We start from the raw sequence: 25,046 nt of genomic DNA, 5'->3' as shown, positions 1-25,046 counted from the left end.
GTGTGGGGTTTCGACTGCGAAAATCAAATATGACTGCACGGGGTGGAGGGTGTATATCGCGCATCTGAAAGGGAAATTGAAGGCGAAAGTAGGGGAAAGTACCCTAGACCCGATCGAACAAGAGTCCGCTGTATTGGTATCTACATATTGGATGAGTTCCCGCGACTGGAAAACTACCCGAATACGCGCGTCCACCCTCACGGGTCGGCTATCAGCGTTCACAAATATCCCCATCGCCGATTTATATCGATATCTTCGGGTTACCGGATGCATCGCCGTCCTGATGGGTTTCCTCGTAATGTCTATGGCGAGCTATATTCGGCAAACAGAGCTCTTTCCGCGACTTCTCTACCCCTTCGTACCGCAACTCCATACTAGCCATATCCCACCCCCGTATGCAGATATTGATACCATGATAACCACCAGCCGCGTTTACCGCATACCTCAATTTTCCTCGACAAACTAAACCTACCCCATCTTCCCTTATACGCAATACATGTACGTACGCTGTACACGTACTCATACATAGATCATCCGTGGCAACCATAAATTCAGCTCCACGAGAACTATCAAGTGCAGCGGTTTCACCCCCTTGCTTAATGGCACTTATAATTACACCCCCTAAGTAAGCTTATTCCATCTTCCATTACGTACATCGTATATACGTATTCTAATTTCTACACATATTAAATATAACCATAAACCTAAAGCAGTCTCTCATCAATCTCACCGATTTCCCGAGGCACATATAATTGCATCCTTTTTGTTAAACCTACCTTCCGGAATTTACACGTATTCCGATATACATGAATAAATAGAACAGGTACAAAACAATATTGCTATCACTAGGAGTGACACTTAGCAACCCTTCGCTCTGATAAAGGGTAACCCTGACATAATCCGCAACATTAGCAACCGCGAAGTACAATTCGCTTGATAAAAGTCATTTCAACCCCCCACGCTTATTCCAAATATGTCACGTCACAAACTCGCCCCGCGCAGAATTAAAAAATAACTCAGTCTCCACCCTCCCTCCACGACAATTATAATTACACCCATTACGGCAAGCATTCCCGCGCATAAAACAAAAATCCTTTCAGCCCTTTAGAAGGTCCCTCCACCACCCTCTGACTTCGGGTCTCGCGACCTCCCCATTTTCCCCGTCGGGGGGACATCAACGTCGAAAAAATGCAGATGCCGGGGTGTCGCGTCGCGTCGCGTCGGGAGGGTTGCGGAAATCCGCGTCGGTTCCGCGCCGCACGGCCGGCCAATAAATCAAAAGCGACGTCAGTGGCACGCGGAGGAGCGGACAGGCGAGATCAAGTTATCAAGCGGAAACCAAACCACCCCCATAGGTGCCCCATGGGGTGGCTCCGGGTCCCCGTAGGGCCCCCTTTGGTTCCCTTCCGCCCCTTCCCACTGGTTCCACCCCCCAGCCGCGGGGGCGACTTTTGGCGTCGCGACGTCGCACCCTTCTACACCCTTCTACACCCCCTGTAAACCTCCCCGACCACCCCTGTGTATACGTTCTATACGTTCGTTAGGCGACGCAGCTTCGACGCGACGGTACGCCGCAACTGCCCTCTACCCTCCCGCCAAAAACCACCCCTCGAAATTGCGCTGAATCCGCGGTTTTACTTCCACCCCCGGCGCCGGCCAGTCCGGGCAGTTCGGAGTTCGGCGAAACTGTTGCGAAGTAAGGGATCAACAAACGCGTTTGCTCGATTACGATTTCCACCCTGCTGATAAGGGGACAAGGGGTTTTGCGCCGACTCCGGGTAATAATGTGCCCTGTTCGATAAACGCGTAAAATATGTCGAATTAATATCTTCCGAATTTGAAACAAATGGATTTAAATGTCGATTGAAAGATTTTATGGAGTAAATTGCACTTGGTGATCATTGACACGGCGGATGGATTCAAGATTACACCTTGTCAGACCGGCGCACCATTATGTACCAGCCTTGGCATCAACAAGACCGTTTTCTTCGCATTATCTACATACAGGTGTTCTCGATACACCATCAATTATAATATTTTCACTTCTTACAAATATATACTCGAAAACCAAATCGATTTATATCACCGCCAATCACCCCTAATCTATGACGAACTCCGGGGACGAGTAGTCCAAGGGGGGCAAGATTAGTACTTTGCATATTGTCAGCGCTACCTTCGCTAACAGGAAAATTGTTTCACGCAATCCACCCTAAACCCTGATTACTCTCGCAGTGCACCCTAAACCCCTTATTATATTGTTAAATGGATTTCGAAATAAGTACTAAAAGACTCAAAGGCCAAATTTCACCAGCCATTTGAAGTCCCCCCGAGCGGAGGGCGTTACTTGAAAGCTCCGCCGGCAAAACATGATTCCATGGAATCATGGAAAAGGGTCGGCATGGACATGAAAGGGAGACGGACGAAGCGTTCCGCAGGTTACGAAACGTGGGTGCTCTTTTAAACCCTTTTTCCCTCTCTCTCTCGACTCGATCACGAGAAGTCCCCCGGGGGGTCCGGGCGTACCGCGGGGGTTGAAACCGCACGACGTTCTTTACATTTCGCCGAAGTGGAGGGAGTCACGTGACGTTAAACGTCGTCCTCGAAGGACCGATTTCAGGGGGGGGGCGGTCCTCCCGTCGACTTACCCCGATCGATGTCTCGCTCAAATATGTGCATAACCGAGTCCCTCGACAAACGTGTACGCACGAGAAGGGCATCTTCCCGCGACGTGTCCCCATCTTTCGCCGGGGGGATGAGTATCGATGGATTCGAAAATAATGGCGCGTTATGCATTATGGATACCCCACCCTGCCCCGCGTGATTTCACCCCCCAAATGTTTCGTCCAGGGACTGTAAAAATTTTATTCCCTCCGATTCCCGACTTCCCGCTCGGGTCCGGAAGGACCTCAAGGAAGTGCCAAGATCGAAAGGCAATCAGACTACATTTTTAATACTCTCACTAGAAATTATAATAGGAAACGAAAAGATTTTTTAAAAATCTGAGGCACGGCCGTCAATCGCGTTGGAAGTTGCTCATGTAAGTTACAGAGAATTATTTGATCCTACTAATTACTCTTAATCAATTTTTCCCGAAATGCCGGTTGCTCGGTATTAACTCGGCATTGGACCTACTTATTTTTTCTTTTCTATTTGCGATATTTCTATTGCACGCAAACTTACACGCATTATCCTGTCACAAGAAGTATGACATCGCAACGAGATGATCATAAAATAGGAAAAGATGTCTGAACATTATTTAAAAAAAAAAAACATCTTGGAAAATAACATGATTATGAAGTATATACATGTTAATGAATTGAAGAAATATTTTTTATACCAAGGATAAAGCGGGGTGTACTTCGCATCAGAGGGTTTTGTTGTAATTAATTCTGGCAGGGTCTTTTAAAAATGGCGCCCCAATGTCACAATCGCCGATCTCGGGGGCAGTCTCCTTGTCCCGGCTGTAAATCACGATAGGTTCACGATCGGTAATTACGTTAATCTTGAAGCGTTACGTATGCGGCCGCGGTCCAGCGGCGGGCGTAAACGCAACCGCGCGTCGGATAATACGTCGTACACGTGTAAACGCGAATTATTACGCATTATTACCGCGTCGGGCTCCATCGATTTCTCGCCATTATCGTCACGTCGAATCCCCGTAGATTAGACCTACGGGGCGTCTCGTAAATACCGATTTTCCGGGGGCGGCATCCACCCCCGGCGTGCCATTGTCTTTCGCACGTGGGGATCGCCTCTCTCTCCCCGGCACCAATGAAAACCCCTGATTTCGGAAAATACCGAATCGTTTCCCTTATATTCTCGCCCCCTGGTATCTCTCCCGCACCCCCCATAAAGGAAAATATTAATCCGACAGCCTCACGTGGGGGTAAATGGCGCGCAGCACCCCTTCGGGGGTGTGCACCGAGCTGTAATATTTTTATTAAGCCCTCGTATCGCACTAAAATATTAAAAACATGCCAATTTATCTCCCTAGGCTCCTTACGCATTTTACCCCGAGGGTATTTCATTTAAAAAAATGGCAATTCTGGAATGCCGAATTTTCGCCCGAAACGTGATTAACACACATTCCAAGATGTGCCACTAAAGCAGCCGTGGTAAATTCGCAAAGTATATTTTGCATGTTTTATACAGATGCGGTGTATTAAATTTATAATACACTCGTAGATTTATCTAATATACATGTTGTTTAAACATGCAATCTATAGGCAAATTTGTATAATATTTCCCACTGTCGAAACTCGTTCACACATTCGCAAACAATACATACTAGCCAAAAGTAAACATCGTGACAGATCTGCAATTTTCATACAACTCTGTACAAGTATTAAGATTATACTAGATTTACAACTATCTTTGACAATATAGCATATAGCAGAATGAAATATATCATAGAACCCTCGATAATGTAGCGATTACTTATCAAAAATCAGAAAAATCATGTCTGAATATCTATTAAATAGCTTTTGACTTCAAGTGGGCCGAAGTATAATTTAATTTGAAATTGACATTTTGCCCACTAACGAAATTCGACATTTGCGAAATTTCTCATTCGGCGATTAGTTTGCAAAAATCAGATATCACGGACGAATATGTCTATTGAATAGCTTTTCACTTCAAGTGGGCCGAACTATGATTTAATTTTCAACGACGTTTTACCCGCTAACCTCATTTTCTTTTGTGGTTTCCCGATCGTTTTTTCGCTTCGCCATCCGAAGCGTTCCTCGGCAGACTATCCCGGGCTGTCGATCGAATTAACGCTCGATTACAAAGCCAATTTTACTAACGTCGCGGCGCATTATCCCGGTAGAAACGCGAACGCGGTGCGGATGATTGCCTCTTGAGCGTCAAACCGGATTACCGAGCGGCGCCCCAGCCAATTTGCCGATAATTCCTCCTAGACAACGGAGACCATCGAGGCCGCCATCGACATTTTTCTAACAATAGCTTAACCTTTCCGCACTGGCACACCGATCTACTTGCAATCTCCATGCATGCTGAACAGCGTAAAAGAATTAAAACTCACTGCTTTATAACAAGTAAAACCGCAAATCATAGAAGCTCGCTCGTATACAATGGGACACCTCACAAAATTTTCCAATTTCGTCCGGAAAGAATATGTGAATGAAACTGACCTCGCAACAAATAAGAAGGCTTAAAAGAACAGTAATTAATCCAATAAATAAGTTCGCAAATAAATAAACCGTTCCTTTCAGTCTTTGTACCCTAAGTTCGCATCGCTCTCATTTTGCAGATTTTCATTGTTACTGGTGGATTTGATATAGCTGAGAATTTCTATTAAGCGGCAAAAGTAACATTAAAATCGACAAAAAAAGGAGAAGAATAAAAGTGGCTCGATAGTAAATGGAAACTGACAATGCAAACTCGAGGTTCGATCGCGGAAAGGAAGGAAATAATGGATGGATAAAGGGATTAATAAAATTCCTACCAGACCATGAAACCGTTTTCGCGGATGATCATTACGGGAGAAATATTCCAAGGTATTGTTCGGATCTCGGGAAAAAGTTTCCAGGAACATCCACCCTAGGTCGTATGAATTTTCGGCCGATTACCCGGTGCAGGGGTTTTTTTTTTTTTTCCCCAACTCATTATGGGAATTTCGGGGAAGGGCTAGAAAGGGGTACCATCAGAATTTCGGACGGAGCGATGCGTTCCGAATCGGAAAGGGATACGGACGTTCCGATTTCCGCCGATGGGGAAAATCCCGGACTCGTTACGAAGGGTAGGAGAGGAGAGCCCCCCGAAATTCGGGGTGCTCGAAAACCCCCGATGGTTCCCGACGAGGGGTGCGTTTAATAAACGCACAATGGTCTTATGTAGCTAGACGCCGGGCGTCTCGACGGGCATGGAAGAGGGGCGCTACCGAGCAGACCGTGCGCGTCTCCTACGGGGTGTGAAATTTCGCGAGATTAAAAATTCAGAAATATTCCCGTAAAATATACAGACCGGAGGGCCTTTCAGGAGCACCCCCCCGGCGCCCAGGGGCGGATTCGGGCGGCAGTCTCGACGCCCCTTGACGGCGGCCCCGCCACCCCCTCTTCGCCGGGTTTATTAACGCGCATCGCTCGCGTTCCGGCGAGCGAAAAATTTTCCGAGCAATTTGCCTGATTTGGACGTTCCCTAGATTTTGGCCGCTGCCCGCCAGATCGGGACTAATACGAAATATCCTTACGAGAAAACTGTGAAACGGCATCGGGTCCAGATCTCGGGGTGACTTCACCCCTCTCTAATCCTCAACAAGACGCCGCTTAATAGAATTCACGGACAAAGATCAGAATATCCATTTTTCCCATCAACATCGTTCCATGTAACCTTACACTAACCTGTCGCCATGGACAATAGTTATCAATTTTATAATGAATAAATGTCTACTCTGGGTAATTACTCTGGGGTGAGAAAGAAATTGATCAGTGATTTTCCGTTTTCTTGTAAAAAGGTTACTTTTGAGGTATCGGATTGATCAGTTTGTACGTTCACTCGATCTACTTTGAATTTTAACGACGTACAGTTGACACCTCGTAATACTTACATATGTACACCGAGCCATTGAGAGTAAATTTTTACAATCGTAAGACATGTAAGATGTCAATTTATTTTCGCCTTTTAATTTCCATCTTTCCGGCGAAATTTCTTACGATTTTCCGGATCGATCGAGAAATCGATGCCTCGGCATGACCACTCGATCGATTTCGATCCTAACGGCGTGTAGGCGGAACATTATTGGATATGTCGGACGCGACGGCAGACAAGCCTTTATGGCGCAAGCACCGACCCCATTACCATGGGTTCACTGTTAACGTTAAGTGCACGGCCTATAGGCCGTACCCCGGTGTCAGCGACATTGAGTTAATAACATGCACTAACCACTAAGCCGCCGGGACGAGGCGTGCATGGCAAGCGATTTCCCGAGATTTCCCTAAGCCCGATGATCACTTAGCCGGGAAATCGCTGGTTAACGTCGCCGCGACGCGCGACTCTTCTACACCCAGAGACAGCATTCGTTAATTAGAAAAAAAAAAGAAAAAAAAAGATATCGATAACAACCCTCTTAGACTTCTTCCCAAAAACTCATCTCGCGGCGTTCTTCTGACCTCGCCCTAAGATACGTTCATCTAATTTGTACTTATAACAATGTATAATAAAAACATTTAAAGAAAATCCCGATAATATGACTAAGGTTTCAGTGAAGTCTGAAGAAATGCAATGAGAAAGGTACTCAATATTTCGGAAACTTTCGCAATTCATTAATTAAGGAAAGAAAGGGTATTGTGGGAAATCGAAAGGACACTGCAGGGACCGAAATCAAATGTTTCGCCAAGGACTTCCCCTCCGTGTAATCCGTAAGAAGTTGGCTGGAACCGAGCCCACTCCCTTCCGTTCGAAACCGGAGCACTTCTTGCGTTCTGTGTCAAGTCGATATTAATGGCGTCCGCGAGGCGTGATTCGTCCCAGGGATTTACGATCGGCACGTTCGCACGCGACATTTTTATTACATCGACTGACCCCCAATCGCCACCGGCAATAAACGGGGCGCGCCTTTTCACGTGCAACCCCCTTGGGATTTATGAAAACCAAACTATAACATTCTTATATTAAGGTTCATTTCGGTTTACGGCATCGTAAACCCCGCGTAAACCGCGCCAGGTGCATTATAATGCTCGAGACGCATCGCGGGGCTGTTGTCTTAAATAACACCGGAAACTTGGGGGTAACCTTCCCGTTTCCGGTGTCGTCCTGATACTAGATACCTTCAGGAAATTTGTTAAACGATTAAAATATAAGTATAATAATTAATAATTAAGTAAGATTTATCGAAAAGGTCAATCAGCCCGAAATTCGCCACGTGTCTAGCCCGAGTATCGTCCGGAATTAACGAAAGATCCCTCAACTGCATTCATTGCAATGGCATCCCTTATTCTAACTGTTTTCCGTGTTACCTATTATCAGTTGAAATTTATTAAATAAATGGGAACTTTTCAATACGTAAAATCAGTCGAAAGCGTTAATCAGCCCGAGATTCGCCACGTGTCTGGCCCGAGTATCGTTCGTAATTAGCGAAAGATCCCGCAATTGCATTCATTGCAATGGCATCCCTTATTCTGTCTGCCGTGTTACCTACTATCAGTTAAAATTTGTTAAATAAATGGGAACTTCTCAATACGTAAAATCAGTCGAAAGCGTTAATCAGCCCGAGATTCGCCACGTGTCTGGCCCGAGTATCGTCCGGAATTAACGAAAGATCCCGCAGCTGCAGCCGTGGCAATGGCGTCCCTTAATCGGATTGCCGGTAGACGGTGCACCTCCCCCGCGCCGCAGCTGCAGTCACGGAGTCGCTTTTAAATCTCGGACTTACGTCTCGTAGGTTATTTACCCTGTAAACCGGAAGGTTCGTTCGGTGTAGGCAACGCGAGCCTGGATCCCTTTTTCACATTTTCCGAACTTGAGTCGCCACTTCAAACTTCCTAATCACTCCGCTAATTCCACGATTTCGCCGAATGTAAGTACCGTTGACCGAGGTCAGTACCGCGCGTTCTCCTATTTTCCCCAAAATTTGCCCCGAAAAACCGAACCCCTTTATCCGAGAAGAATTATCCTCCCCCTCCGAAAATTACTCATTAAAATAGAATTCCCCTTAACTTTCAACCTCCGATCACATCGACCTACCTACATCATGCAAGAAAATGCGTTAAACAATTAATTCATTACATTCAGACTTTTCTTTGACCTTTAAAAAGTGTTTATTTTGTCTTAAATTATTATTTATTTTGTCAAAAGAAGCGCCCAGAATTTCTAGTTGCCGCACCTCGGATTCGTCGTATCGTCGCGAACTTAAGTCCCTTTCCGGTGCTCGACTCGAACTTAAACATCGCGGCCGACCGCGCTTAAGAAGCATCCCCGAGGAGTACTCTTGACGCGAGGAAGTATTCCCTCCCTCCAGGAGGATCCGGTAGAATCTTGGCCGACTGCAGTTGCGGGGGTATCTCGTTTTCTCGTCGGGGACGTCTCTCGGGGGTCTAATGTCTTGAAACGCTTCGAGAGCTTCTCTCGCGATTTCGAAATCTCTCGCCGTGGAGGGAGCTCGAGCAAACACGAGGGCGGCTCCGTGACTCGGTCTTTCGGTCCCGAGTCCTTATTTCACTTTTGGCTTTTCTTTCCCTACCCGGGGGGAAAGGATTTTGGGTGTGTCTTTCTCCTACCGAAGGTGTTATATCTACACCTATATAACGTGGAACTCGGCTGAGTTTCACGCCAAGTTCGTACAACTGTACTTAAACCAGAAGACGGCTGAGTTTCTCGTAAGAAAAGAAAAAAAAAAAACCAGCAGTCGCGAAAGAATAGTAAAACCTACATTTTGAGAATATATTGACACTTTTAGCTGTTTTCTTTTCTTCCTTTCTATTTTGAAGAGGATCTCTTATGTTTCCGTCATATCGCGAGCAAAGGTGTTACACCTTCGCGTACGTCTCGCTTGAGTTTCGCGCCAAGTGCGCATAAGTGTGCTTCTCCCAGAATACGGCTGAGCATCCCACATCGGAACAAATAAAGTACATACTAAAATCAAAATCCCGGGAATTCTTTAACGAATTTAGATATAAGATTAACGAAGGGTAAATGCTATTTACAGCCGCTGCCACGATCGCAGATTAATTAATGCCATCAGACAGTGAACATTAATCTAGATGAGTTCTTACCCCGAACCAAAGTGCGACCCAAAATAAAAGATCATCGCGTTTGGCATTTTTCTTTCCACTTCTCATCTACCTCATTAAATACTCCATATAAATCCGTCGTTATCCTGCGTCTCGGAATGAATGAATATTTAACATCTTCCAAGTCTCCCTTCTGACCCCCTCGGAAAACTGCTTCGGCGATCAGCCCCTCGATACACCCCAGAGATGAGGGATTAGACCTTAAATTAAATATCGCTCTTCCAGACTCGACCGGGAGAGACCCTTTCGCAGGAATGCGCGAATTTCGGGATTTCATCCCGAATTAAAAGTTCGCGGGGAGGGGGGGGGGGGGCGGTTTATTGAAATCAGCGCGATGATCGACCGACCCCGGAGGGCCATTAAGGGTCGAATATGTCCACCGTTAAGGCGAAGAGCCCGGAATTGTGGGGCCACCCCTTTCGGCAATAAACTCGAAAATCTTGTAATAACCCACCCCCTGTCCAAGACCGTGGTCTCGCGGGGCACGCAGAAGGGACGTCGAGGGGACGTCGAGGAAACGTCGAGGGGACGTCGGGAGGGCTCCGGGGGGAGGTTATGCCGGTTATGTTGGTTATGTCGGGGCGCACACCTACGACGCCCCCTAGTCGGCTCTTGCCACCCCTAAAGCAATATCTGGCGGAATTAGTTGTCGCCTGGGCTCTAGGGTTAAAGGGGTTGCCAGACAACTGGTTAAAAGGATTATCCCCGAGAGCAGGTCGGCCGGCGCTACTAATGCCCGCGCGCATTATTAAATCATTTCCCGAGTCGAGGGCGGTTTGCGCGAGACCCCCCTCGGTGCGGTTTCTTCACCTAATCAGGGTAAGCCGGGCCCTTTGATACTCATCGCGATCGCGCTTTAGACATGCATAACGTGTCTAAGTGGCTCCGTTTCAACCGGACCCTTGGACGCGCACCAGGTCCGGATGGAAATGCCCGTCCACTGGGATGCTCATCCATTTATACCGCGGAAATTTCGTGAAATCGTTGACGATTTACCCCCATTTCTCCATGAACGTCAGAATTTGGAAAAATAATTCCCGTAATGTGGAGAACATCTACATAATTGATCGATTAATCAGTGACTACCAGGCTCACATTTACTGTTTACGGAACGAAGGACCTGCACTCCTTAACTTCAGATTTTTACCCCAATTTTCTAACGAATAGAAATAAAATCGACAAACTCAACGGAGAAAACTTAATGAAATTAAGTAAACCTCATAAATCAAAGATATAAAACTTAATGAATTAACGTGAACTTGACGAACATTTGAGAAATTGAAAAGGGACCACTTAATAAATTGGAGTAAACCTGACAAATTAAACAGAAAAAAAAAACTAGATGAACGACAATTCATTTGATAAATCAAGCAGGGCGAATCTGATGAATTGGATCAGGGAAATAAATTTCCTCGATCAGGGAAACAAATTTCCATGCAACGGGGACATATGCAGAAAGGAATATCGTACGTCGTCCTCGATTCGGCAGGAGTTACACGATAGCCATTGTTACGCCTTATCTCTCCGCGCTTTACACCCAACCCCGGGCGATGCATTTTGTATCTGGCGGTGCACCTGCAGCATCATCGTCGCCACATCCGTTCCCATTTTCTCTAGGCCCTCCCTCCCTCGGTGCATCCCCTGGTTTATGAAGGTCTGCAAGGTGTCAACGTCCAACCCTGAGACCCGGAGGTCCCAGATCGACGCATCCCCTAACGACCCCGGAATCGTTGCACCCCGTTCTCGCCCGGCCCACGTACCCCTGCACCCTCGTTCCTGTCGTCCGTTGCACGTGCAACGGTGCATCGTGAATGTAACGAGCCAGGTCCTAACGTCGTCAGGTGCGCCGGTGACTGCAAGTTCCCGCAAAGTTTCGCCAAGTCTAACTTATTCAACGCGGGAAGTGCGCGTGCGCCCGGGCGAGGTGCGCGAATAATTTCATCGCCGATCCTCTCGTCGGACCTGCCGAGTGCATCCGGTGCATCTTCGCTCTGCCTTTCCCCAAAATTACCCACCGTGGAGGGAAAGAAAAAAAATGAGACGCTAGGAATTTAATTATTCCACCCTAAGCATTAAATACAATGATAATTGGCAAGAAGCCTAAATAATATGATAAAACCGATCAGCTGATTTTCAGTGACTTGAAGTTTCAGTAACCATCGGTATGCACTTTTCTCTTTTCCCGAGATGAAATAAATTTCTGTAATTGGATAAATAAAATTTTACTAACGACGTGATGGATTAGAAATTTGATTCTGAATATAAACTATCTAGGGAGTACATGTATGGGTCAGCTAGACGTTGAATATAGAAATAAATGGGAATTGAGAGGTCGAGATATTCAAATGAAGCTGATCAGCTGACTTTGAGGAAACCTCAACTCTTCTCTCATCTCTCAAGAAATATGTACACGAAAAGCTGGGTCAGTTACCGGTATCTCAGAGTCCGTTCTGATGATGAATTTTTATTATTCCTCGTTAACAATTATAGTGCAATGTGAAAAGAGTACTCCGATACTTTGGATTTGAAGTGCAACGATTTGAATTTTAAACAAAAAGTATCGGAATCGCCCGCAAAGGGGACAATATTTCGGTGACAAGTGAAATGCAGTCCTGTATCGAAGTTGTTAGACCTCTCTTCGGAAACTGGGGCGCCGGAAATAGTCATTAGGTGTATGTACCAAAAAATGGGTCGGTCTGTTTCCGTAGATACAGCGGCTCTCCCGGCAAGGATGGACGTGCTCCTATGTCAAAGGTACGTTTGATACGTCTTCGCGAGTGTATTTCCCGGCCTCGTGAAAGAGAGGAAACCGTACGTCAGGACGGGAACAAGAGAGCTACGTCTCACAGGAGAGAACTCGCAAATTGGTTTACCGAACGCAACCTGAGAGACCCGTGGCAACTTCGCAGCATCTTCTATTTCTAAGAAATTGTGATCTGCCACCGTCCGCGTCCTGGCAGGGCGAATGCCCCGTCCCTGCATTAGCATACGCAGCGAAACCACAAAATCTGCTATTCCGGAAATCTGCTAATTCCCCCGCCGCGGATAAGACCTTATCAACCTATCCCTCCCCCCGGAGTATCTAAAAATATTTATCTAACCTTAAGAACTCCAATTGCAATATTTATAACGATCAAAACCCTCCTACACTCCCGAGGTATCTTTAGTCTCTCCCCAAAACGGGAGCCGAGGACCCAAATTATGATAATCTGCGCGAACGAGTAGACCTTCACAGTCCTTACACCAATCTTAACGATTACAGGAGTCTCGGTAACAGTACATAAAATGATAAGAATTCTGAAGCATCCCCCAGCCATTTTAACGTAATAACCTTTAGAGTTCGGTGCGCTTATCGGCGAATCATGGAGGCCCGTACCGGCAAGGTAAATCTCGGTGATCTGGGTCAAACTGGGTAGATTTTCCAAGGATTTCCCACGGACAAGAGTGAAGTAGACGTGGCGAGAGGCGTGTTTTAAAAGTTTTCGGAGGCATAAGGTCGTCAGGTCTCTCTCCCAGGTTGGAATCTCGACGTCCCATCGCGAGGAAACCGAGAGCGACGAGCAAGCCGACGGCAGGGGGTGCGTGTTAATCTAAGTTTAGTCATTTTTAGAGCGCAGTAAAGGGGGCATTATAGCGCCCGGGAGCGAGAAGAACGAGGGAGGAAGTAGAAGGCCAGACGGAGACGGGCGAATCCTGCAAGATGGAAAGAAAAAGGGGAAGAGGACCTCCGCCGAGGAGGAAGTGGGACGCGCCGGGCTCGTCGGAACGAGGGCTCTTTTTTACGACGGCAATTCGTATTAATAACCGCCTTACGAGATCTACGTACAGTAACTGCCTTTATGAGGGCTGCATAAAATTATTAATTAAGATGCGCTTCCTGGTTCCGAGGGAAATCCTTACGGGGGGGGAGAATCGAATCGGGGAAGAGTCTGGCCTTGATCGCACAACTCTACTAAAAAATTGCTAATTATGGTAATCGATGTTTCCCTGGCCCTAGTAAATAAACCCGAGATGGGTGTATGAGGTTTTAAATTGAATATACTAAAAATATATATATACATGTAATTTGTTGTTGGTAACTGCGAAAGAGGACGAAGACAATCAAGCGTTAATTGCCACGTAATAATGACAAGTTGTAGATGCAGAATTTTCGAGATTTGCGACTTTAACGAGACTTCGAATTCTCGGATTTCTCCGTTAATTACGACGATCTCGAAGAAAGTCACGAAGTACGGCACTAAAACCTCTCCCCATTTTATGTGAATGCATAATACAGTTCTCACTCCGATCTACGGTTAAATTTTTATGACGGCAATTCGTATCAATCGCCACCTAAAAAGGCGCTCGGACAATAAATGTTTCCACGTGGATTGCGTGAAATTATTAATTGAACTTTACAATGAGATGGGATTCGAAATTCATTCACCGCATCAGCTAACAGAGTATTCGAGAGCGCATTGGAATAATTAAATCCTCGAATAAATGTTACTAAGGGCAGCCTAAATACAGTGAGCCAGTGAATGGATTTATTAAGACTAATTAGGATATTAAATAAGATGTTTCCCGAGGGAATTTCGTGGGTCTGAGCTCTCTCTCTCTCAGGTTTGAGCAACCAAGAGGTGCCCTAAATCCCTCTTGCATTAACTTCCTCGTTAGTAACGACTGCTTATGAGGAGAATTTAAAGAATGACAGTAAATTCGTTTAATTGAAATGCATCATGCCCACTCCTTACAGGATAGAGCAATCGCGAGGTGCGCCTCGCAGGTTCGGAATTCCACCGGCGATAAGAAAATTTCATATGCAAATTGATATATCACCGCGGCATTGATCTCGGGATTTAATGAGTCGAAGCGAAGGAGACGATAAGTAAGAGATTTCGCCATTAATACCCATTGCCCGTCTTTATTAGCGCGTATTAAATTACGCGTCGAAACGTTTTCGCCTAATTAGTGTATTTTAACAAGACGGATGAGTGCATAGATTAAAGTTAATTAAGATAATTCACCTAAATGGTCTCACCGAGAGAGTTCATAGATGTGCCCCCGAGCGAATTTGGGTCACGGAGGAGCGCCTTATACATTTCCTTGGCACAGATTTTTCCGTTAATAACGTTTCCGCCTACGTAGAGGGCGGGAAGTAAGGCGTTAAATTTTTTAATTTTATTGAAATGCATTATGCAGTTCCCATATCGATCGTGCTCCGCCAGCGGCGCTTTTTACGACGGCGATTCATAGTAGGATTAATAATCGCCACCTTACGAGATATCCGCACGGAATGCTTTTACGGGGACCGTCTGGAATTATTCATTACGACATTTCATAAGGCATTAATCACAAAATAATTGACGCGTCAATCGCCCCGGCCATCGATACCAATATAACCTCCATTTTTAAATACCCAATTAACACAAAATTATACCTCAAATCTCCCCTAAAAAATTTCCGTTCCAAAAATCTTTCTCGCATAAGATCTACCGCACTGACAAAAAAAAACCTGATACTCTCAAAACATGGTCCAAAAATTCTTCAGCGATCTCGATATTTTTATGCGAATTTTCTTATAATTATTCACGTTGACATATTATTTTCGATACATATCCGTGCCTATAAGGAACTATATAATTCCCAGGGCCGCGAATAATTCAACAACAATAATCACAAGCGATAAAATCGAAGGTCAGATTTTTCCAAGGTACCCTGCAATTATTCCCATCAGGTCATTACGATATCGAATAACTAATTAACCGAATTAATGCACCGATCGAGTCTCTCGCCTCAGATTCCTCGGTCTGAAATTCCGGCGCACTCGAGATCTCCGAAATCCCTCTCTCGCAGACACCTCCGTCAGTGACGACTGCTTAGGAGGTGGATGCGCCGGATGACGATAAAATCGTTAATTGAAATGCATAATGCAGTCCCGCTATCGATTGAGCGCCCGTGAGCGACGCCGCTCTATGTACCCGTACATCCCCCGGTACATACGCCGTAGACGTACATTGCGGGCGCATTGCGCGAGCCCGTGGCAAATATAAATGTCGGTCGGATTAATCTAAAAATAATTCGACTTTATGGCGACATTTAGCCAAGCAGTATTCGTGGAGGGGGGGGGGGGGGCATCCCCGAGAGCGCAGTCGTGCGCACCCCCGTTAATTGTTACGCACGTCCGCGTGTACCTCGCGGGGGTTAATTGTTACGCGCGCCTGCGCCCCCCCTCGGCCGGCTCCAATTAAACCATTATATACCTGGCGGGAAAATATAAAATCCCGACTGTAATAATTCACTCGCGTTTTCCGCGTCGGGTTTGCCGCGCCTCAGCGTTTTAACCGGTCCTCGTTCTCTCCTTTTTGTCCACCCCCTTCGCCGACACCCCTGACACTGGCCGTGACGACCGCAGCGTTTTCGAAAAAGGAGGGACACGCGTTTCCCGACATCCTGTCCTGTCGTACATCGCACCGTTTTGCGTGTCCCCGACGTTTCCATTCCATGGAAAAGGCGTATTATTTTATTTGAAATTTTCTCTACTAATTTACCGAGGCATAAGTTGCATCGAATTATAACCTCGATCAGCTGTTAGGGAGGATAAGCAATATCGCGATATATTTCTCGTAATTTCCTGACATGCTATCCTGTCGGATATAGTACCGTTTTGCGTGTCCCGACGTTTCCATTGCATGGCGAAAAAAAAAAAAGTGTATTATTTCATTTGGAATTTTGTACTAATTTGGCGAAGATTAAATTTCATCGACCAATCTTGGAGCCTCCATCAGTTGTATAAAACAAAAACAGGGAATATAAACTATCCTCAATTTTTCCCCAAACATCGTCGCTCGAAAGCCAATCCTCATTCACCCTGACATGTAATACAAAAACGAAACTCATCAAAATTAACAAGAATCGTGCAATTTCGCGGAAAACATCCCGAATAAATCTCGGCTGACGGAGGAGGACGAATCAGGGCGGACATTTTCGAGTGTCGCGATATTTTCACGAGAAGCCAGGGGGGGGAAATTATTTCCCCGAGAGCGGGACGGAAAGAGACAGCGAGCGATCCGCATAAAGCAGAGGAGAGAGAAAGAGGTAGACAGAAGGAGGGTGTAGGTGGCGTGACGGCGTAACGTCAAAGAAGGGAAACAAAAGTCACTGGCATGAAATTCGCCGTCGCGGCAATACTTGCCGGCCCGGGGAATAAGTTATGAACTCTATGCATTTTAAATGACCGAATCTGGACCGAACATGCTCTTTGGAAGATTTTTCCCCCGGAAAATACATTATTGGTCTGACAATCCCTGCAGACCCCGTAGAACGTGCGACGTCTTCTCTCTCTCTCTCCCTCGAGCAGTACATCTTTCCCGGGTCCTCCTTCTCTCTCTCGCTCCCGAGCGAATTGTGATCTGCGTTTTGGAGGGAACGAGAAAGGAGAGAAAGAGAGAAAAAAAAAGAAAAGACGGTCCCACGTTATTTCTCTCCTCCCCCACATGTCACCCCCGTACTTGTCCGATGCATTCTCCGAGAGACTTCCGGTATGCGCGCGTGATCTCGCGGTGCAAGAGAGCTTTTCATTTCGCTGGCGTTTTCGCAACACCTCCTTACGACATGCGGAAAATCGGTAGTGGCATATCTCGCAATGACGCACCCGGCATACGTGTACAGAGACCGTTAACTGCGTCCTAAAATTTCCAATACAATTCTCAAGACTTCTCCTCGCGCAAGGAAGTAGTACCGATTACCCTATTATTTATTTAATCGGTAATTAAAATATCGGACGAAAATATTCACGGCTTAAAATATTTACGGCAGCAGTACCAGGACATGAGAAATTCTACTTAAAAAAAAATGGAAAACAACACGACAGGAAGTAATTACCACCCAAGACTTACGTTTACATTGATAAGAAAGAATATTTCACATCTAAACTGCGCTTTGCAATGAATTTTATTAAACTGTCTTTCGCGTCGCCTGTAATTCGCCCTTATCAGAGGCTTCTTAGGATTCCTTAGGATTCGAATCCTCGGCGGTTCTTAATAAATAATTAGCGGTATACCAGCGGCCCCGTCTTTCGCCGCCAGTTTCCATGTAAATTTATTGAAATACAGCGGAATATTGCCTCCGACTGGTTCGGGGCAAATTAGATTACTGGCCGTTCGTCGATTCCCCCCTTGGCGTTGTCTTCGCGTTATCCCGGGAATTAATAAAGCGGAGGGAAGAGGGAGGGAAAAAAAATGCCACCTTCGGTAGCGAATTTGCATCAAGCCATCCGCTGTGCAAGGAGGACGAAAACGCCGAGAGGACGAGGAATTGCTCCCCGCGCGGAATTGCCGCAGTCCTCGTTTGCGGCGGAGCTGAGCGGAATTAACGATTCGCGGAGACATTCGCAAAAGTCGATCCCCCCCCTCCCGGGAGATCGCGTAATTTTGATAACCCCTTTACATTACAATCCCCTCGTCAGAGGTATACTTGGCGAAAGTGCGCTCCTTTGGCCTCATCTTAAGACTTTCTGTCTTAACAGGATCTTCGGCCCCGTGATTACGAATATGGGGAATGATAACGGCTCGAATCATCGATTTTCTATGAGTGGGGGAAAATATAGAAAAGTACCCTTTCTCCTCATAAAAATAATGTCAATCTACTTTAATTTTTCCCTGCACCTTTAAAATGAGCATAGATATGATAAAACGGTATATTGGACTGTGTACAAACATGGATATTAGCTAATGTAGGAGAATGGTATGTCTGGGGGTGAAGGGGAAATATTAATGCAAGGTGAGATAATTTATAGGCGAAGTGTCAGGAAGTAACCATCCGAGGAGACATTCGCAAAAGTCGATTCCTCGTCCCCGGGAGATCGCGTAATTTTGATAACCCCTTTACATTACAATCCCGTCGTTAAGGGTGCACTCGACGGAAGTGCGCCCCTTTGCCTCGTTTTAAGACTTTCTGCCTCAAACTTGGTTGGAAAATTAAGGTGACTTCGAGGGTTGGCGCCGTGATTACGTATACGAGGGAATCTAACAGCTTTACTCGACTCGCCGTGTTGCTCGCAGCACTCTTAACTGCATTTTCCACGACTGCAGATAATTGCAATTTTTTGCGTTAATTAGAGCTTACTGTCTTAAACGTTCGAAAGTTCGCGATAGCGACTTCCGCCATGCAAATTACTGACGATTAGAAATTTTAATTACTACAATTGTAAGATACAAAAAATCTACATTACATGCGTAACGTTAGATTTCAATCGTTTCCATACTACTTCAAACCGATTCATTTCTCTGATAGTACAGTATCAATAGACTTCCGGCCAGATATTGCAGCTACAGAAAAATCGCCACGTGAGTAGGTGGAGCAAACGTGGTAAGGGAAGACAGAGAGGAAGCCATAGGTCACACGTCATTCCGTGTTATTAAATTTATATAAATGGCTGAGCCGTCGATTCGTAACAGAGATTTGTCAGAAAGTCGTGTTACCATTTTCCCTCCCCACCCCCGTTCGCATCAACAAACTTTCGCTTTCAGGAATTTCGAACATCCGACAGACAAAATACAGTGAACTCGCTCCAATCCCCGAAAATATCCCTAAACATTAATCTAATCTCCTTATAACCCCAAAGAATCCCCTTGCAAATAATACTCCCAACAAAAGAAAGCTAGAAAAAAAAAAAAAGACAGAAGATACATATCTCTTCTCCCCTTTCCCGAAGACGTCTCACGGCAGATACACCAACTCGGTCTAGCGACCCTCTACTCGTCATCCCCCTCTAACCCGGAAATCACGTCGGTAGATTCCGATTAAATTTACAGAGCTTCCCCCGGCCATGTGCCACAAATTTCGCAAGAAGGAAATTTCGAAGGAAGTTCACCGAACCGCGAAGAAAAAAAAAAATCATTCCATCATCCTAGCCGGAGCTACATCGTCGGCGGGCAGAAAGGCGATGCAACGGAGCGCAGCCCGCGGGACCATCCGGACCGTTTCACCCCCAGGAACAGAGAGACCACCTCGGGGGTGGTTTTATATCGGCAATCTATTCTCTATCCAAGGGTCCCTCCCCTCACCCGGTAAATTGGTGGAAATACTTTATGCCCGGTGCCGCAGTCGCGGAATTGTTTGGCCCTTCATCCGCGGGACCGGGAACCGCGGATGCTGGGCGCGACATAAATCGGCCAGAGGCTGTTCGTCTTCCGGGATTTTACGAGATTCCGCCTGGTGGCCGAGGATAAAGAAAGGGAGAGGATTCCCGTCCGAGGCCAATAATCCTGCGGGAATCGGCCGCCTCCTGGCATGCAACTGCAGCTGGATGACTCCAGGGATACGGGGATGGTCTTCGGCGATTTATCCCTTCGGCAACATTTACCATGTTATCTGCCACAACTCGTATATATTGCATCGGACTCAAGGAGATTGGTATCAATAATTGAGGCATACGTGGGGTACTATTCAGGATGACCGCCATAAAAGTCCCGTAATTGAGGGAGGATTCGCCTGGAAGGGAATTTCGGCTTCCTTCGTGTTAAGAAATTCTCGAACTACTTGTATCTATACTGTTACAATTGTGAATAAAAGAAAAATGGATACACCTTTAGACACGTAAAGGTCTAGCCAGTTATAAATTCTACGTCTTAAAAATGAATATTTTGTTATAAATCTCTTAATAAGTATATATATCTCTTAATAAGTATAATAAGACCCCTGGATGTCACTTTTCTAGCCCCTTAAACTTGCAACGTGTGTTACAAAAGACATTTTCAAATAACGGGGTAGAAATAGAGTAAAATCGTGGGATGAATTGTTAATAAATGGTACTAGATCTGTGCAAAAAGGTCCGTCGAGATATAGCCGTCCAGGGGTTTGGAATTCCACGGGAAGAAAAGTACAGGTCCGAGGTTCTCGGTTGCAATTTAAATCGGCGTCAAAGATATTCCGCGCGTGTACGCAGGTCGTATGTTTACCCCGCAGTAATGGGCGCGGGTGCGTGAGGTGCTTCTTAATTTTTCACATCGGTCGGGGGGGATGTCTGCGGCGGAAAGAGTGGGCGGCCGGGGGTGGAATATCCGCCCTCGGTAGCACTTTGCGAATTCGAGGCGGAAGGAGGAAAAAGAGGAAGACGCACTCCGCGAGCGACCGGGAGTATCGAGAGAGTGCGAGAGAGACGGAGCGAGGCGCTAGCCAGGCGGTCTGAGAGAGACGCAGAAGACCAGGGCAGACTCCCGATACGGGCGAAAGAGACGGCGCGATGCGGGCTCCGCACGTCAGAGAGAGAAGCCGCGTTTAGCTCGGATCAGGCCGCGCGTAGCATGCCAACTAGCGCTCAAAGCGCGATCTTTTCTATTTTTCCCCTTTTCCCGGGGCCCCGGGTGTCTTTTATTTTTAACGAAGTCCCGACCATCGGCGGTCGGGACTCCTTCCCAGGGGTGCGGGGTACGGCCAAGGATCGAAAGTCGCGGAGATCAAAAGTGCTCGCGTGCCGGCCGAGCGCTACGATTTTACGACGGACATTTATTCCGCCGTTTATTGCCTGCTCGACGTAGAAGACAACGACGACGAGTCCGCCAATTAGCGATTCTAACGCCTTCCGAGTCGTGGAAATCCTCGTTCGCTCGTACTTCACCTGGAACCCGACACCTTTTCCTTTTGGTACCTTCCCGGACAAAATTCCATCCCAACGATACACATCAAGCCTTCTCGTATGTACACGAACCCCTAGAAAAATCTATCCCAAGACTGGAATTAAATATCCCGTTCTCCACCACTCTAACTCCACGATAGGGAAGATAAACTCGCGATCAAAGTCAAATGTAGAACTAGAGGGAAAAAAAAATACACCGGTCCGAGTTCACCCATTCCACGTGTATAGGCATAAGAAATGATTCGATTAAAGAACATAATCTAATTGAAACATATTTCCACCCCACGTTGAATTAAAAAAAAATAAAACGTGGCTTTTCGCGAAAGTCGCCCTAACTCTGTATCCATGCTTCTTTGAGGTACTTTCCAGGAGGCATTTAGAAACCTTTTTAAATCCCCGTTTATCAGCCGATTCATAATCCCACCTTCTGCGTTTGTTCGGAGGTCCCTTTCAAGGTTCGAGCCGAACCTTTTCAGGGTTCCATTTCGTCCGAGTAAGTTGCGTGGTCGGGATACGAGATTTCCCGCTTGCGGGCTCTCCTGGTGCTCCCTTTAAAGAGGCAGGACTTTAAATTCACGCGGGAAACGGCAGAAACTACTCCCACAGGACTCTCCTGGTTACAACAGGGTCGACACTCTTGCTGGCGTCTTTCTCTCTCTCTCTCCCCTCCTCTCGCAAAAGTTAAATACTCCGCTCAAGAAGTTCTTGGTGCCTTCTTAATCATTGACACTAACTCGCGCCCGCTCGGAATGTATAAATAACTAATTACCCCTTGACGCGGCTACGAATGCATAATTAAAATATCCATTACCGCGTCGCTAAAGGACTCGTTAATACATGTACGAACTGCAACCCGAGCGAGCCCTCCACCTACGAAACTTCCACCCCAAGTGGTCCTCCTGTACGGATCCTTCATAAACTATGATAGCTTTTATATACTACGCTCGATAATGTATGCGAAAAGTGCATCGATGCCTGCTGCCTTGCGAAACATGAAATAGTTCCCGCCAGTAAATCCTCTTTAGATAATGGTACCTATCGTGATAGTTTATGTAAAGACCCCTAAATATGAAAGAACGTTAATTTCCCTTTTATGATTTTAGTAAAGTTACCTACATCGTTCATGTTTTGCCTCCCGCCCTTTAATATCTCAACCACATTCATGCGTCAGAGTTATTAACTACACTTTAAGAATTTTATTAAATTTTAGTGCTAAGGCACTTGATGGATGCTTAACTTTTAATATTTTTTGTTCCGAGGAATTAATCGGTTTGCCCAATAGGCAGCTACATTTATACATCCACGTACGTGCATCTAGATTTAAGTGAACAAATTTCAGCAGCACTTCAAATCGAGGAAATTAAGTACGTAGGAAAGATTCCTCTGTTTCGCAAAGCAAATTAGGGTAAATCTCGCCTTTGTTGCGAGAACGCATTTGAAACAATCCTAAACCCAGTGTAATGTTCTAGGCATCGAACTTATACTTCGTTTATCTTTCTGTTTATGCCACGCATTCTTCTGTTCGGTTATGCCTTGGTTCAATGTTTTGGTTTTCGGTCCTGGGTACCAAGCATGAATGGAATGTTATCGTCGTAACGACGATCGGTACAGCAATTAACGTATTAAGTAAAGGCGATTACACATGTTACAATAAATCGAAATTTTCAATCCATGAAATTAAATGAAGTTCTATTATAGTCTTCACAAGTCAGTTAAATTTGTACAGATTTGCACATGCATTGTCGCCTGAAGGGGGCTAATAAGTAATGAAATGCGTTCTAAACAAATTAAGTATAAAATAAAATAAAAAGGTATACAGGAAATATTTCTTCACAGACTATTTAACCAGATATTTAACAAATCATTATGCAGAAGAAAGTTTTAAAATGCTCAAAAATGGCAAACTCATGAAGGCTGGAGATTTCTTTTTCTTCTTTGAGAAACAAATAAGGAAGCAACAATAAGTAAATATCTCTAATTCAATTTAATTTTTTTTTAAACTCCCTTCGATTAAAACGCACACCACAGCCCCCTAACTCCATACACTGATAAAAATGCTAAGGTAACTTTACATAATCAATCATTGGTTAATCCATTATCACGATAAATTGCAGTAAAATTACATTGTCTCTGTAACATCGCATTCATCATCCGAGTTAAATTGAAGAAAATTATAATGTAACGTTACAATAAATCCGAATAAAAATGCACTAACACGGTAAATACACAATGCTAGGTGTATTTATACATTTTCATTTTACTCTCTTCTCATGCGAAACTTAAGTGATGAAGTGTGTAAAATTGTACATAAATTTCCATTGATATTTATCAGTGTGAAGTTAAAAATACCTCTCCTTCCCCCCCCCCCTTACTTGACTAGCAATTTATTATCACATAGCATCATTACATCATGACATAGCATATTTATCATTTCCATATACAACTAGACTATGAGATACATTTTGAGGTTATACTGCGCAACGCATAGTTTGAGCTCATAATCGAACTACTTTTGAGTAACCATAATGGGATCTTAACCTAATTGGCGCCCGAGGAAAGAAACCAAGGCATAACGAACGAATTAGTTTAAATTTGAACAACTTACATCTAGATGACTTCTTTCTCCTTCGCGGCATTGAAGGTGCTTTAACGCGGCAGTGAATCCGGAATCCGCGACATCCTCTCAGCGGGGAACAAGACTCTTCCTCGGGAATCGTTCCGTGTCCGTGGCACTCCCTGTAGTGTGGATTTAACTCAATATATCGCGAAGGTACGTAAAGTCGGGAAGGCCGGAGCGGAGAGAAGGCTCCTCTCCGGCGCGAAAGAAATCGAGGACAAAGCTCACCTTCGCTGCGAGGAAGCAGTTAGAGGAAAGCGGAAGGTCGAAGGGGCGCTCCAGTGGCGGCGTCTTCCATCGGTTCGACTGGCAGCGGGACGGGACAACAACCAATATTGTGATTGCTCGGAGCTACGAGGGGACCCGGTACGCGTGTACTCGACGTATGACGACGAACACATACCTGCGCCCCGCCCGACTCCGCGGCAGCATCGGCTGACAGATTGGAAACACTCCGAGACTTTTATGGCCGGCAGTTTCCGCACTGGGCCATAAATCCTCTATCTCGCATGTTTATCGTACGGAGAGAATTTCTCATTTGCGTTAAAATTGGCCGCGCGTACGACGAGCCCAGCGCCATCTATGCCAGCCGGGGGCGAGCTCGATCGGCATCGGTGGCGCCACCTGCCGCGCCGCCTGCGAACCGCGATCGCGCTTCGCATCCCGGGACCGGATGAATATCCTCCTATTTTTATCGCCGCTTAATAATCGAGTCCGAGGAGCACCCTGCACGGAGGTAAGGGCAGAATTGCTGAAATACAACGTGGGCTATTGATAGGATCGACACTCTTTTTCTCATGTAGAATTCTTGAATTATATCTGTGAGGGAATTGCGACGTGACAAGGCTCAGGCCGCCGCCATTTTGAATTCTAACCGCCGGGGTCGCTTGATCACGAGAAGTCCGCGTCGATATTTTCTAAACAAGTAGATCAATTTATAGAGGCTATGGAAACGAAAATTCCGAATACAAAAGGTTGTCCTCTTCATACGACATATCAAGTTTTAACTTGTATGTAGAAGTCGCCGCTGGGAAAAGATAAGAAAGCTAGTCTTTGGGCGGCC

General features: G+C 45.8%; 1 protein-coding gene across 2 annotated transcripts in view; it reads right to left on the bottom strand.

Annotated features, from left to right (window-relative positions):
* LOC105700506 overlaps positions 1–24,470 on the bottom strand; it is an 85,600-nt gene extending 61,130 nt beyond the window's left edge. For both annotated transcript variants that reach the window (XM_012426376.2, XM_012426375.2), the window contains exons 1-3: positions 24,387–24,470; positions 24,212–24,289; positions 23,972–24,102 (exon numbers count right to left, since the gene is read on the bottom strand). In XM_012426376.2, the coding sequence (XP_012281799.1) occupies positions 23,972–24,102; positions 24,212–24,289; positions 24,387–24,415 (238 nt within the window). In that variant the 5' untranslated portion in view covers positions 24,416–24,470. The remainder of the gene's footprint in view (positions 1–23,971; positions 24,103–24,211; positions 24,290–24,386) is intronic.
* Positions 24,471–25,046: the final 576 nt, after the last annotated feature.

Source organism: Orussus abietinus, unplaced genomic scaffold, assembly GCF_000612105.2.
Source record: "Orussus abietinus isolate OABI.00-Male unplaced genomic scaffold, Oabi_2.0 scaffold2, whole genome shotgun sequence".
Classification (NCBI taxonomy): domain Eukaryota; kingdom Metazoa; phylum Arthropoda; class Insecta; order Hymenoptera; family Orussidae; genus Orussus; species Orussus abietinus.
This window is presented reverse-complemented; position numbering and strand designations above follow the sequence as displayed.